The sequence below is a fragment of the Girardinichthys multiradiatus genome, chromosome 20 (assembly GCF_021462225.1).
Source record: "Girardinichthys multiradiatus isolate DD_20200921_A chromosome 20, DD_fGirMul_XY1, whole genome shotgun sequence".
Taxonomy (NCBI): domain Eukaryota; kingdom Metazoa; phylum Chordata; class Actinopteri; order Cyprinodontiformes; family Goodeidae; genus Girardinichthys; species Girardinichthys multiradiatus.
This window is the reverse complement of record NC_061812.1, coordinates 32,412,000-32,426,130: the sequence shown is the minus strand read 5'-3', so window position 1 is coordinate 32,426,130 and position 14,131 is coordinate 32,412,000. Positions and strand designations below refer to the sequence as shown.

At 42.2% G+C, this 14,131-nt stretch overlaps 1 protein-coding gene across 4 annotated transcripts in view; it reads right to left on the bottom strand.

The window, feature by feature from the left end:
• Positions 1 to 13,401, bottom strand: part of camk1b (calcium/calmodulin-dependent protein kinase Ib) — a 47,665-nt gene extending 34,264 nt beyond the window's left edge. Inside the window, exons 1-2 of one of the 4 annotated variants that reach the window (XM_047347067.1) lie at positions 13,105 to 13,401; positions 7,124 to 7,136 (exon numbers count right to left, since the gene is read on the bottom strand). In XM_047347067.1, the coding sequence (XP_047203023.1) occupies positions 7,124 to 7,134 (11 nt within the window). In that variant the 5' untranslated portion in view covers positions 7,135 to 7,136; positions 13,105 to 13,401. The remainder of the gene's footprint in view (positions 1 to 7,123; positions 7,137 to 13,104) is intronic. The other 3 variants (XM_047347065.1, XM_047347068.1, XM_047347066.1) reach the window with 3 other exon arrangements.
• Between the last annotated feature and the right edge of the window lie 730 nt (positions 13,402 to 14,131).

The following is a 14,131-nucleotide window of genomic DNA, read 5'->3' as shown; positions in this document are numbered from 1 at the left end:
GTTTAGAGACCCTTTTAATGATATGCTAATTTTGTGAGATAGGAATTTTGGGTTTTCATGAGCTGTATGACAAAATCATCCGTATTAAGACAATAAAAGACCTGAAATATTTCAGTTAGTGTGCAATGAATCTAAAATATATGAATGTTAAATTTTCATCATGACATTATGGAAAATAATGAACTTTATCACAATATGCTAATATTTTGAGAAGGACCTGTATATCAGGTTTGTAGGCCACCTTGTTTGCACACTTTTTCAGCTCTGCTAACACATTTCTATAGGACTTGAATATGATCGTCACTCCAAACATTGACCTTGTTTTCCTTAAACCACTTTGTAACTAATTTGGTGGTGTGGTTAAGGTTCCGGTGGAAGATCCATTTGTTCTCAAGCCTTAACTTCCTGACTGATGTCTTAAGATGTAACCTCAATATTTCTACATAATGCTTTTTTTTGTCTCCTGATGCCATTAAATTCGCAAAGTGCATCAGTCCCTCCTAGAGCATAATATCTACACATCACGATGCTGCCACCCCCATAATTCACAGTTGGGTTGGTGTTTTCCAGCTTGCAAGCTTTCCCATTTTTCTCCAAATGTCATAAGGGTCATTATATCCAAATACTTCAACCTTCAAATACTGTTTTATCAGACAACTGGACATGTCTCCAAAAACGTACGTTTTTTGCTCATGATTTCATTTGAAAAATTTAATCTGTTATTTTATGTTGCTTTTGGAGTAATGACTTCTTCGTCTCTGAGTGGCCTCTTAGCCCATGTTAGTATAGAACTGGGGATGGTTCACACATTTGACATCAAAACACGTTTATCTCTGGCACACACAAACTGTCTCTTTCCTGAAGAGTATAATACTTGAACATTCCCATGATGGTTATACTTACAAATAATTCTTTGAATACAATAACGTTGCACCTCCAGGCATCTACATATTGTATCCAACTAGGAACCAGACTTGTGGAGGTCTACATTTCTCTCCCTGAAATCTTGGCTGATTTCTTTAAATTCACAATGATATCACATAAGGAATGTGTCTCTAGTTAATTCAGATGTTGTGAATCAAACCATCAAAAGCTTACAAAGTCATGGCATCTTGGCTTTTACAAATTGTTTACAGGCATAACAATCTTGGGGTATGTAACTTCTGATTTTTAAGTAATTAAAAAAAAAGTCTTTAAAAAAAACATAAAAGATTTTACTCTGACCTAATGCTTCTAGAAAATGGTTGTATATTTATAAACAGTGTATCTAAAGATCTGTTTTCAGCTGTATAGCGTTGTCATTTATTACAGAGGCTAAACAAAAAGGAAGTGCTGTTGAGCTAGACTCGACAAAATAGCATTCAAAGTGATGTAGAGAAGCAATAAAGCGGAAGTCTAGTTGAATGTTGGTAAAGGTTTTGCTGGTACATCTCATTTTGCAACCACTGCATCTTGCACCAACAGCTCTGAAGTAAAAAAAAAAACACAAACAATAAAGAGTAGACTGTAACTATATGCTCAAGTGCACATTAAACTTGACACCAGTTGGTTGCTGTGGGATGAGGATCCATTACAGAGCAAGATTTTTATTTCAGCGTTTTCCCTGGAAACTGATCTGAGGGAGTTCCAGCAGTTTTTTGTATGTTTGTGCTCAATTATAAAGATTGTTTAGACTTGTCTCAGTGTTGTCAAGAAAGAACCAAGAAAAGGACAGCGCAAAAACAAATGGTTAAAAAGCTCTCAGTTTCAACAATGGATGGTTTATCCAATTGCAGGATGTTGTTCACTGTATGTGTGGAAATTACTTTTTATTTTTCTTTGCACTAGGGCAACTATTTGTTGTTGAGTGTACTCCGTTTCTAAGAAGACATTATCGAGAGTGGCTTTGTTGGTACTTGGGTAAGAGAGAAAGAGACGCCTGTGACTGTGGAGTGAAGATAACATTGATTCAAATCCCTTGGAAAGTTCTTTCTGGTTTCTTTGCATTAAAAAAACAACTGAGCAAGATTCTGTTTTTGTACTTACAGGGGTTGGACAATGAAACTGAAACACCTGGTTTTAGACCACAATCATTTATTAGTATGGTGTATGGTCTCCTTTTGCGGCCAATACAGCGTCAATTCGTCTTGGGAATGACATATACAAGTCCTGCACAGAGGTCAGAGGGGTTTTAAGCCATTCTTCTTGCAGGAGGAAAACGTTTCCTGACTCACTCCTCCAAAACACCCCAAAGTGGCTCAATAATATTTAGATCTGGTGACTGTGCAGGCCATGGGAGATGTTCAACTTCACTTTCATGTTCATCAAACCAATCTTTCACCAGTCTTGCTCTGTGTATTGGTGCATTGTCATCCTGATACACGGCACCGCCTTCAGGATACAATGTTTGAACCATTGGATGCACATGGTCCTCAAGAATGGTTCGGTAGTCCTTGGCAGTGACGCGCCCATCTAGCACAAGTATTGGGCCAAGGGAATGCCATGATATAGCAGCCCAAACCATCACTGATCCACCCCCATGCTTCACTCTGGGCAGGCAACAGTCTGGGTGGTATGCTTCTTTGGGGCTTCTCCACACCGTAACTCTCCCGGATGTGGGGAAAACAGTAAAGGTGGCCCAATCTTAGAACAATACATGTTTCACATTGTCCACAGCCCAAGATTTGCGTTCCTTGCACCATTGAAACCGACGTTTGGCATTGGCATGAGTGACCAAAGGTTTGGCTATTGCAGCCTGGCCGTGTATATTGACCCTGTGGAGCTCCTGACGGACAGTTCTGGTGGAAACAGGAGAGTTGAGGTGCACATTTAATTCTGCCGTGATTTGGGCAGTCGTGGTTTTATGTTTTTTGGATACAATCCGGGTTAGCACCCGAACATCCCTTTCAGACAGCTTCCTCTTGCATCTACAGTTAATCCTGTTGGATGTGGTTTGTCCTTCTTGGTGGTATGCTGACATTACCCTGGATACCGTGGCTCTTGATACATCACAAAGACTTGCTGTCTTGGTCACAGATGCGCCAGCAAGACGTGCACCAACAATTTGTCCTCTTTTGAACTCTGGTATGTCACCCATAATGTTGTGTGCATTTCAATATTTTGAGCAAAACTGTGCTCTTACCCTGCTAATTGAACCTTCACACTCTGCTCTTACTGGTGCAATGTGCAATCAATGAAGACTGGCTACCAGGCTGGTCCAATTTAGCCATTAAACCTCCCACACTAAAATGACAGGTGTTTCAGTTTCATTGTCCAACCCCTGTATAAACACAATGAATACATCTAAATTCATTCAAATATGACATTTTATTTATTAGGTGAAAACCTTTCAATTAATTTCTGAAACTGCTGGAAGGAATGTGCTTGTACAGATTTTATCAAAACTGGTTCTGAGACGTCACTTTGATGCACTGCACTGCAAGAAATCATTTGACATTTTTCAGTTTATCTTCTTTATCTGATCAACAACATTTCAGCAAGACATCCCAACCATTCCGGCAAGGAAGAAGTCATTAAAATAAGAAATAACTGCACAAACTGAAGCCAGAGAAACAGTGAAAGCACCTCTTACATCCACCTTATTTGTAGCATCTCACCTTGCTCATGTGAAGATATGGATTATAATTCATGCACTGAGAATGGGTGATATTGAAACACAAAAGTTATTTTAATGTCTGAATGCATCAACCTTGCTGGTTTTGGTTTGCATTCAGGTTCTGCACGTAGCTATGCCCAGCGAATGCCAGCATGCACCTTAAACTCTGTTCAGTCTTTAAGCTTAAATGGCCGAAGGTCACGGTCCCTACAGGGCAACCTACCATACATTGAAAAGTATTCACACCCTTGAACTTTTTTGTCATGCCCTTTTATGTAATAGGCCAATACAAAGTAGCACATAATTGTGAAGTGGAAATAAATGATACCTTGTTTTCACATTTTGTTTATTAAAAATAAAAAATGAAAAACAAATCTAACAAGTGTGGCATACATTTGTATTCAACCCCCAATGAGTCAATATTTAATGAAGCCACAATTTCCTGCAATAACTGTTGCAAGTCTTTTGGGGTCATTCTGTTTTGCAAAATAGCTCAAGTTCATTCAGATTGCATGGAGAGCGTCTGCCAACAGCAGCCTTCAGGTCTGCTGAATTAGATTTACAGTAAGTCTGGAATTTGACTGGGCCATTTTTGAATCTCTACTTAAGTCTCAAGTCTTTCGCATCCTCTAAGAGTATTTTTTTTTCTGTGATTGCTTTAATATTGCTAAAGAAATGCCTTCATATAGCAAGAAGATACGACCACAAGACCACGTGAATGCTAGGATGGGTATGCAGCATGATGTGTAAAGATAGTTTTCCTCCTCAAATAGCAGTGTTTTAAATTCTGGCCAAAAACTTCACTTTTGGTCTCATCCGACAAGAGCAACTTCTTACACATATTTGCTATGTCGTCTACAGGTCCTTCTCAAAATATTAGCATATTGTGATAAAGTTCATTATTTTCCATAATGTCATGATGAAAATTTAACATTCATATATTTTAGATTCATTGCACACTAACTGAAATATTTCAGGTCTTTTATTGTCTTAATACGGATGATTTTGGCATACAGCTCATGAAAACCCAAAATTCCTATCTCACAAAATTAGCATATTTCATCTGACCAATAAAAGAAAAGTGTTATTAATACAAAAAACGTCAACCTTCAAATAATCATGTACAGTTATGCACTCAATACTTGGTCGGGAATCCTTTTGCAGAAATGACTGCTTCAATGCGGCGTGGCATGGAGGCAATCAGCCTGTGGCACTGCTGAGGTCTTATGGAGGCCCAGGATGCTTCAATATCGGCCTTTAGCTCATCCAGAGTGTTGGGTCTTGAGTCTCTCAACGTTCTCTTCACAATATCTCACAGATTCTCTATGGGGTTCAGGTCAGGAGAGTTGGCAGGCCAATTGAGCACAGTGATACCATGGTCAGTAAGCCATTTACCAGTGGTTTTGGCACTGTGAGCAGGTGCCAGGTCGTGCTGAAAAATTAAATCTTCATATCTCCATAAAGCTTTTCAGCAGATGGAAGCATGAAGTGCTCCTGATAGCTAGCTGCATTGACCGTGCCCTTGATAAAACACAGTGGACCAACACCAGCAGCTGACATGGCACCCCAGACCATCACTGACTGTGGGTACTTGACACTGGACTTCTGGCATTTTGGCATTTCCTTCTCCCCAGTCTTCCTCCAGACTCTAGCACCTTGATTTCCGAATGACATGCAGAATTTGCTTTCATCCGAAAAAATTACTTTGGACCACTGAGCAACAGTCCAGTGCTGCTTCTCTGTAGCCCAGGTCAGGCGCTTCTGCCGCTGTTTCTGGTTCAAAAGTGGCTTGACCTGGGGAATGCGGCACCTGTAGCCCATTTCCTGCACACGCCTGTGCACGGTGGCTCTGGATGTTTCTACTCCAGACTCAGTCCACTGCTTCCGCAGGTCCCCCAAGGTCTGGAATCGGCCCTTCTCCACAATCTTCCTCAGGGTCCGGTCACCTCTTCTTGTTGTGCAGCGTTTTCTGCCACACTTTTTCCTTCCCACAGACTTCCCACTGAGGTGCCTTGATACAGCGCTCTGGGAACAGCCTATTCGTTCAGAAATTTCTTTCTGTGTCTTACCCTCTTGCTTGAGAGTGTCAATAGTGGCCTTCTGGACAGCAGTCAGGTCAGCAGTCTTACCCATGATTGGGGTTTTGAGTGATGAACCAGGCTGGGAGTTTTAAAGGCCTCAGGTATCTTTTGCAGGTGTTTAGAGTTAACTCGTTGATTCAGATGATTAGGTTCATAGCTCGTTTAGAGACCCTTTTAATGATATGCTAATTTTGTGAGATAGGAATTTTGGGTTTTCATGAGCTGTATGCCAAAATCATCCGTATTAAGACAATAAAAGACCTGAAATATTTCAGTTAGTGTGCAATGAATCTAAAATATATGAACGTTAAATTTTCATCATGACATTATGGAAAATAAGGAACTTTATCACAATATGCTAATATTTTGAGAAGGACCTGTACATGGCTCCTGGCCAACTGCTAGTGACATCCTATGACTTTATTTTCTTATTTATTTTTTTTATCTTTTTGCCATTGTTCCATAAAGGCCCGTTTTGTAGAGTGAAGATGGTAGTCCTGTCAACAGAATGTCCAACTTGAGCTATGGATCTCTGCTGCTCCTCCAGAGTTGAGTCTCTGGGCTGCTTCTTTTATTAATGGTGCCATTGACAAGCCTGTCAGCGTAGGTGAACAGCCAAGTCTTGGTAGATTTCTATTTACGCCACACTCTTTTCATTTCGGGTGATGGATTGAACAGTGCTTTAGGGAATGTCAATAGCTGGGATATTAATTTATAACATAACCCCACTTTAAACCTTTCCATAAACTTATCACTGACCTGCAGGGTGTGTTCCTTGGTCTTTATGAGGCGGTTCTTCCACCAAATGGCCTCTAACAGACCTTGGAGACCACCACGGAACAGAAACGCCAATAAGGTGGACTTTAGTCACTAATCAGGCAACTTTGGAAGACAACTGGTTGCACTGGATTTAATTTAGGGGAATCCAAGTAATGGGGGGGCTGAATACAAATGCATGCCACAAATTTCTGATTTTTTTGTGTGCTTTCAATGTGATTGTATTAATGTTCAAGAGGTATGAATACTTGTGCAAAGCACTGTATGTCATATTTAAACAGTTATCAAGCCACTGAAGTTTTCAGGACATAATCATAGATGAGCAAGGGGGTCTGTTTGTCAAACAGACAAATGCTATAAACAGCAGAATAAGGTTGAAGTTTTACATAGGTAGGGGCAAAAAAGGGACAAAGCTTAAACATTGGGGACTGTAGAGGAAAAACACATGCAGGTATTATATGAGCATGTAGAGGAACAAAAGACGCTCCTCGAGGTCCACTGATGGCAAGTTTTTGACCAGTGGGTGAAGATAGGGTGCTCAATCCTCAAGAAGCAAGAGGACTGAAGAAGCCTGATGCTGGGTGATGCACAACATCATAACCAGAGCAGAAAGTCACATGCAGCATTCATCCCCGTTTTATTTGTACACAGAGAGAGTCGCTGTACTCACTGGTTTCCCATTCCTGTGATGTGCAGCGGACGGAAGAAACACACACATAGACAAATAACGATTGAATTTGACAAACTGACATGGAGTCACAGTTATTACTATAAACCTTACTGCAGTGGCTTTAGATATACAGCAAACCTTTTAAACAAGCACACACACACACACACACACACACACACACACACACACACACACACACAAAGAACCAAACATAATACATGCTAACACAACCAAGGAAGGCATATATTTAAAGATTTACGACTCTGCTCTTGTCTGGACATGTCCAGTCATTTCCCCAAAACGTATTTTCTTGTGTCTGAACTTCAGATAAGAGTCAGACATATTTTAAAATGGTTTCTCTTTGGTCTTTTGCAGTATTATTTTGTCATCTCTCCAAAGACCTTCTCTGGCAGGGGCCCAGACTATAAGGAACTCTGCTGCCAAACTGTGAACAAATGGAAATGTCAAAAACACATGTCAAAGGACTTCATGGTTGCAGAGGCAGATCCCCTATGATATTGGGAAAATAACTTTTTTAATGACTAGATTAGATTTTTTATTTATTTACTAAGGATCATCTTTTAGAACATGTTCTACATGCCTAAATGTGAAAGAAAGTGTTTTCTAATACAGAGGACTTTTCTCCAGCAGCTGTGAAACACTTAACATCCATTTAAGGCTCCCTCTGCTGAATGGCCAAATCTGTTCTGACTGATTACCTGGCTGGAATTCAGAAATTATAAGTGGTAATTAAGTGCTAGATAAAATAGGGAAGTGACATACATCGCCATTATAATCCAATTATGGGCAGACATCCTAAATGTATCTGAGAGAAGGAAAACAATCGTATGAAAGAACAATGGACCTTATTCATCTTGAGTAAAGCTTATGATAGCAATGAGTTTATGATTTATGACTACTGTCTATTTCATATTATTGCTTACTACGCCAAAACAAATTCCTTGTATGTCCAAAAACGTACTTGGCAATAAAGCTTTTCTGATTCTGATTCTGATTCTAAACAAATAAATAATCGGGTCTCTACGTTCGGATGAAAACTTGCAGAAACTGGAGATAATTCTGCAGGCATGCCTTTACTAATCAGTTCAGTTTTCACCTGTTTAAAGTACAGAAAATCTCACCAGGCAATAATGGTCCCTCTCGTCTGTGGCTGTAGTTTCTACTTCCCGAATAAAACTGTCATACCAATAACAGGACCATGATTGATTTGAAGCCCCAGCTAGATGACTCTAGATAGGGTTAGGGTGTGCTTTTGTTTTTGAAAAAATCTGTGTGGTTTCAGGAGCTCCACTTGCTGCAATATCTACAAAATTCCAGCAGGTGGTGATAACGCCAACCTTAACTACATTAAAATTCAAAAGAAGACGATCCTGCACATTACAAAGTAGCGTTAGGCCCAGTCCCAATACTCACACTTCCACTCTTGTGTCCCTCAATTGTGCGTTCCCGTTGGTGGATTCGTGTGCATAATGTGGCCCAATTCTCCAGAGTGGTCTTTCGCTCCGCCCCTTTGCGCCCTCGATCCACACTTAGGCCAAGCGCATCTAAGTTGACTTCGTCGAAGTATATTACCCACAATTCATTGCTGCAAGTGACATTTTGAGCAAAAACCAATCACAGCCATCAATCAACTATCAAATCAGAATAATAAGAACTACTTAAAGTTTAGACAGCAGACCGACGATATATTTTTTTACTGATTTTCCAGGCTCAACAATGTGAGAAGCCATGCAGCTTCAGGGTGATTCTGGGTATCCCTGCAGTCAAGACCACAAAAACACCGACGGGTCCAGACATTTTTGATGTTGCTGTTATGGCGCAGAAGTGCAAGTCGATGACGTAATCCCTACTGTCACAATTTTCCAATTTTGCATGCTTGTAACCTGCGCACTTCATAAAGGGGCGTAGGGTGTAGTGTGGGTATTGGGACAGGGATTCTCACCCCCAAATTGAGCTGAAAGTGTTGTTCTCAGTATTTTTCAGATTAAATTTACCTCATCATGACTTTAACAGAGCCCTAACACAAACACAAAGCCCTGCTTAAACACAGGCTACATTTATAATTTGCTCAATTATATGTTTTTTATCATCATGTGTCAAGTCATGCACCAGAAGAGAACTTAGACAGGTTTTCCTTTGCGTATGCACCAACCAGAAAGAAAGGACCACTCAGAGTGCATTGAGAATCTGTGAGAGCTAGTAGTTAGCATCCCAATTCACACTTTATTCCAGTTGGTGGTGGTTATGTACTAAAGGTTGCTTGGCAGCCGCCATTAAACTCGAAGAAAGATTCTCCACAAACATCGCTCGTGTTTCTTTGATATTGTTTACACATTTATTCATTCAATAACTCGTACTCGTCGTCTTCCGCTTATCCGGGACCGGGTCACAGGGGCAGCAGACTCAGCAGAGATGCCCAGACGTCCCTCTCTCCAGACACCTCCTCCAGTTCCTCCATGGGGAGCCCAAGGCGTTCCCAGGCCAGCCGAGAGACATAGTCCCTCCAGCGTGTCCTGGGCCGTCCCCTGGGCCTCCTCCCGGTGGGACGTGCCTGGAACACCTCCTGAGGAAGGCATCCAGGAGGCATCCGGTATAAATGCCCGAGCCACCTCAACTGGCTCCTCTCGATGTGGAGGAGCAGCAGCTCTACTCCGAGCCCCTCCCGGATGGCCGAGCTCCTCACCCTATCTCTAAGGGAGTGCCCGGCCACCCTACGGAGGAAGCTCATTTCAGCCGCTTGTATCCGGGATCTCGTTCTTTCGGTCATGACCCAAAGTTCATGGCCATAGGTGAGGGTAGGAACGTAGACCGACCGGTAAATTGAGAGCTTTGCTTTTCGGCTCAGCTCTCTCTTCACCACAATGGACCGGCACAGCGCCCCCATTACTGTGGCAGCCGCACCGATCCGTCTGTCGATCTCCCACTCCATTCTTCCCTCACTCGTGAACAAGACCGCGAGATACTTAAACTCCTCCACTTGAGGCAGGAACTCCCCTCCAACCTAAGGAGGAAAAGCCACCCTTTTCCGGTCGAGTACCATGGCCTCGGACTTGGAGGAGCTGATCCTCATCCCAGCCGCTTCATACTTGGCTGCGAACTGCCACAGCGCATGCTGTAGGTCTTGGCTAGAGGGGGCCAGCAGGACCACGTCATCTGCAAAAAGAAGAGACGAAATCCACTGGTCCCCAAACCAGGCCCCCTCCGGCCCTTGGCTGCGTCTAGAAATCCTGTCCATAAAAGTTATGAACAGGACCGGTGACAAAGGGCAGCCCTGCCGGAGTCCAACATGCACTGGGAACAGGTCCAACTTAGTGCCGGCGATGCGGACCAAACTCCTGCTCCGCTTGTACAGGGACCGGATGCCCCCTAATAAAGGGCCCCCGATTCCATACTCCTGGAGCACCCCCCCAGGGCATCACGAGGGACACGGTCGAATGTCTTCTCCAGGTCCACAAAACACATGTGAACCGGTTGGGCAAACTCCCATGAACCCTCGAGCACCCCGTAGAGGGTATAGAGCTGGTCCAGTGTTCCACGGCTGGGACGAAAACCACACTGCTCCTCCTGAAGCTGAGGTTCGACTATCGGTCGGACTCTCCTCTCCAATACCCTGGCGTAGGCAAACCCACACCAGCCTGCCGCCTCTCCCCGTGGGCCACTCCAGAGTAGAAGAGAGTCCAACCCCTCTCAAGGGGAGGGGTTGGACTTCTTCAGCTCAAATTAAAGGTTCAAGAGAAACAGAGTCAGACAAGGTCAGACGGATGTGAGAAAAGAAATTCTTCATATTCTGTGTGTAGCAAGATGGATGTGTTTAAAGTGGGCAACCATGTCATTTTTTTGTCATTTTCTCCAGAAACCCAGTCCAAATGTGTACCACCACCCACACTGCTTTTCAAAATCTCAATTTCTCCAGACCAAAAATTTTTGTCTGCATATCAGTAGGTGCAAACACAGCAGAAAATTCGACAAAATACCCGCGTTAGTTAACACTTGATCTTTTCTCTCTTTGGATAGATGTGTTTTACAAAACGTAGCTACCATTTCGCAGTTAACTTGGTGAAATATCGCCATATTGTGGTAGGGTTTTAACCTGCATGGTGCCAATGAAGACATAACAGCTAAATAAACATTATGTACACTGTTGGATTCTATTTGTAGTTTGAGGCGTGCTAGACTAGCCTGTTTGGTCAAAAATAGGCTTAATATTTTACATGGTGATGTAATTAATAGTGATGCGCTTATCAAACATCAGATAGAGCATGTAAAAGCTTGTTTGGTGATTCTCAAGTGATTAACCCACAGATAAAAGCCTTTGTGATCAATTAATGACCATTACTTTAATTAGCTGCTCGATATTTTCTTTTACATACAGCACTGTGAAAGAGTATTGGCCCTTTAACAGATTTCTAATGGTTTTCGGTTTTCCGTCACACTTAAATGTTTCAGATTATCAAACTAATTTTATTATCAGACAAAATAAACTTGAATAACTTCAAAGTGGTGCTGTGATGGTCTGGACCTGCTTTACTGCTTCAGGCCCTGGATGACTCATTGTAATTGATGGAAAAATGCATTTTATTCTAACAGAAAACACTGAAAGGAAATGTCCAGCCATCAGTTTGTGGCCTTAAGCTCAAGCACAATGGGGTTATGCAGCAGACTGATTTGAAACAGCAAATCCATCTCTAAATAGCTCAAAACAAACAAACCAAGTGGGTTTCGCAGTAACAGTTATTGCTGAGAATGGGGGCTCAATCAGCTATTAGGTCAATATTGGGCAATTACATGTTCATAGTCGGGTTGACACCACCCTTTTGTCTTTACTCAGGCTTTCTTTGTCCGACAAAAACTTAGTTTGAAGTTTGAATAAAGCAAAAACATCTGTTAATGTGTGTGTGTGGGTGGTGGGGGTGGGGGGGGGGGGGGGTACTTTTCACAGCATCGTTTATAGAAACGATGTGATCAGTCTGACAATCAAAGGTATGTCCTTTCCTCATCAGCGCCTCCGTTTTTGGATCATATTTCACATCCCATCACCTCTACAGCAGTGGGCGAGTGCTTTTCCAAGTGCAACATTTTTGTTTTTTTCCAAAAAAACAAAGAAAAAGCAGTCTGTATGATTCAGTTCATTAACTCAAGTCTCTCCCATCATCAGTTGTTGTTTGATTCACAAAAAGAGATTTCAACAGCTTGGCACAGTGCCTCGGCAGGGCTGCATATCAATCGGCCCTGTGCACCCACGGGGTGAGGATGGGGGTCGATTGGTCAGCCTGTGTTAATGACGCACAACAAATCTCTTAATGTGGGCCCTCTTAATTGATCAGCATGCTTCACATTTGAGAGGAAGACTCGAAAGAGAAAGGTTGGAAGAGCCAAAACCGAACTAGAATAAAAAGCAGAGGAGATTTTTTTTTTTTTTTTTATATCATGACACTGAATGTGTTTTGGGGACTAATAACACCACCGAGGGTGGGGTCCCAGGACCTTAAAGTATTTGTTAGTAGTCACACCAAAGAGTTTAAATCCGTCTTAAGCCACATTAATTCCGGTAGTACTCACTTTTATAGTACTGACTCATGAGAAACGGGAAGGGAAAGCTCTAATCTCAATGCTGGCCGTATTACATGCGAGTATTTGCTCCTAACACAGAGGTCCTCTTTAATGTGAACGAGAGCGCAAAACAGGCTGAGTCGACTGCACTTATAACTAGCAGGCTCTTAGAAAACGAGTTAAACACATCTTTCATTAATACTAATTAACAAGCTTCTATATATGAAGTAATAATAGCAGTGGGTAAGGCAGCCAGATAATGAAAGCAGACATAACAGACAGGCTGATAAATGTTGCGTGGGGGAAAATAAGAAAGCTGTCAAATAACCGACAAGCCACGCCTTGCGGGCTGCCACGGAGAGTCACAGATAAAGTTCGTGTGCTGACAGTTCAACGTAAGTCCTCCTTACCTGTGAACGTGCGGGTCAGTCAGGTCCAGTTACTGTGTCCGTCCCGTCTGTCCCCTGCTGCTGCTCGGGGCGCTTTCTGTCTCACACAGAGGCTGGACTGAGGAAGCCTCACCCGCAGCAGTCCTCCTGACGTCACCTCAGGGTAGTACGCCCAGCGGACCAATCAGCGCAGGAGATGCGGCGCTCAGGTAAAGAGGTTTACTGTACCGGAGAGCACGTGACTCCACTTGAGTATACTTGTGATAATAGGTGTAGAGGTGCTTTGATAGGGGCTGTGACGAACGATCCCTGCTGCTGAATACAGTCAGTACAGATCTGCTCGACACTGCTGATATTAGATCCAATGGTGCTTTCAGAGGCGGCTTTTGCATGCATTGCGCCCAAGGCAAGCCCCTCCATCTGGCCACGCCTCCTAAAAAGATTTACAGCTTTACATTCTTATACATTTACTAATTTCAGCAATTCAATTAAAAAAATGATTGAGTAAATATATTTATTTCACACAAATTGTTACATATGGTCTATTATGATTTACAGCTAATTGAAATATCGCATAAGACCAACACAGAAATGTTGATCCAGTAACAAATATTTGCTGTACTGTTTTGTACTCAATACTTGGTCGGGGCTCTTTTTGCATCATGAATTACTGAAACAATGCAGCGGGTCATTGGAGACGACATGATATATATATTTTGATTCTGATTCTGATTTTATACTGCATTGGTGGGTGTAGTGTCTCTCATCTTCCTCTTGGCAACAGAGGAAGGTGGCTGGTCTAACTAGACTTTATAAAACACAGTGGACCAATGCACCAGCAGATGACAAAGCTCCACAAATCCTTACTGACTGTGGAAACTTCACATTGGTCCTCAAGCAACCGATATTTTCTGTCTCTACCCTCCTCTTTTTTTTATTTTTTATTTTTATTTCAGACAATGCTTTCGGTAAATAAATCAATTTCAGAAATGCTTATAACAAACGAACAAATATCCAAATACCATACAAAAAAGTGTTTGGTAAACAT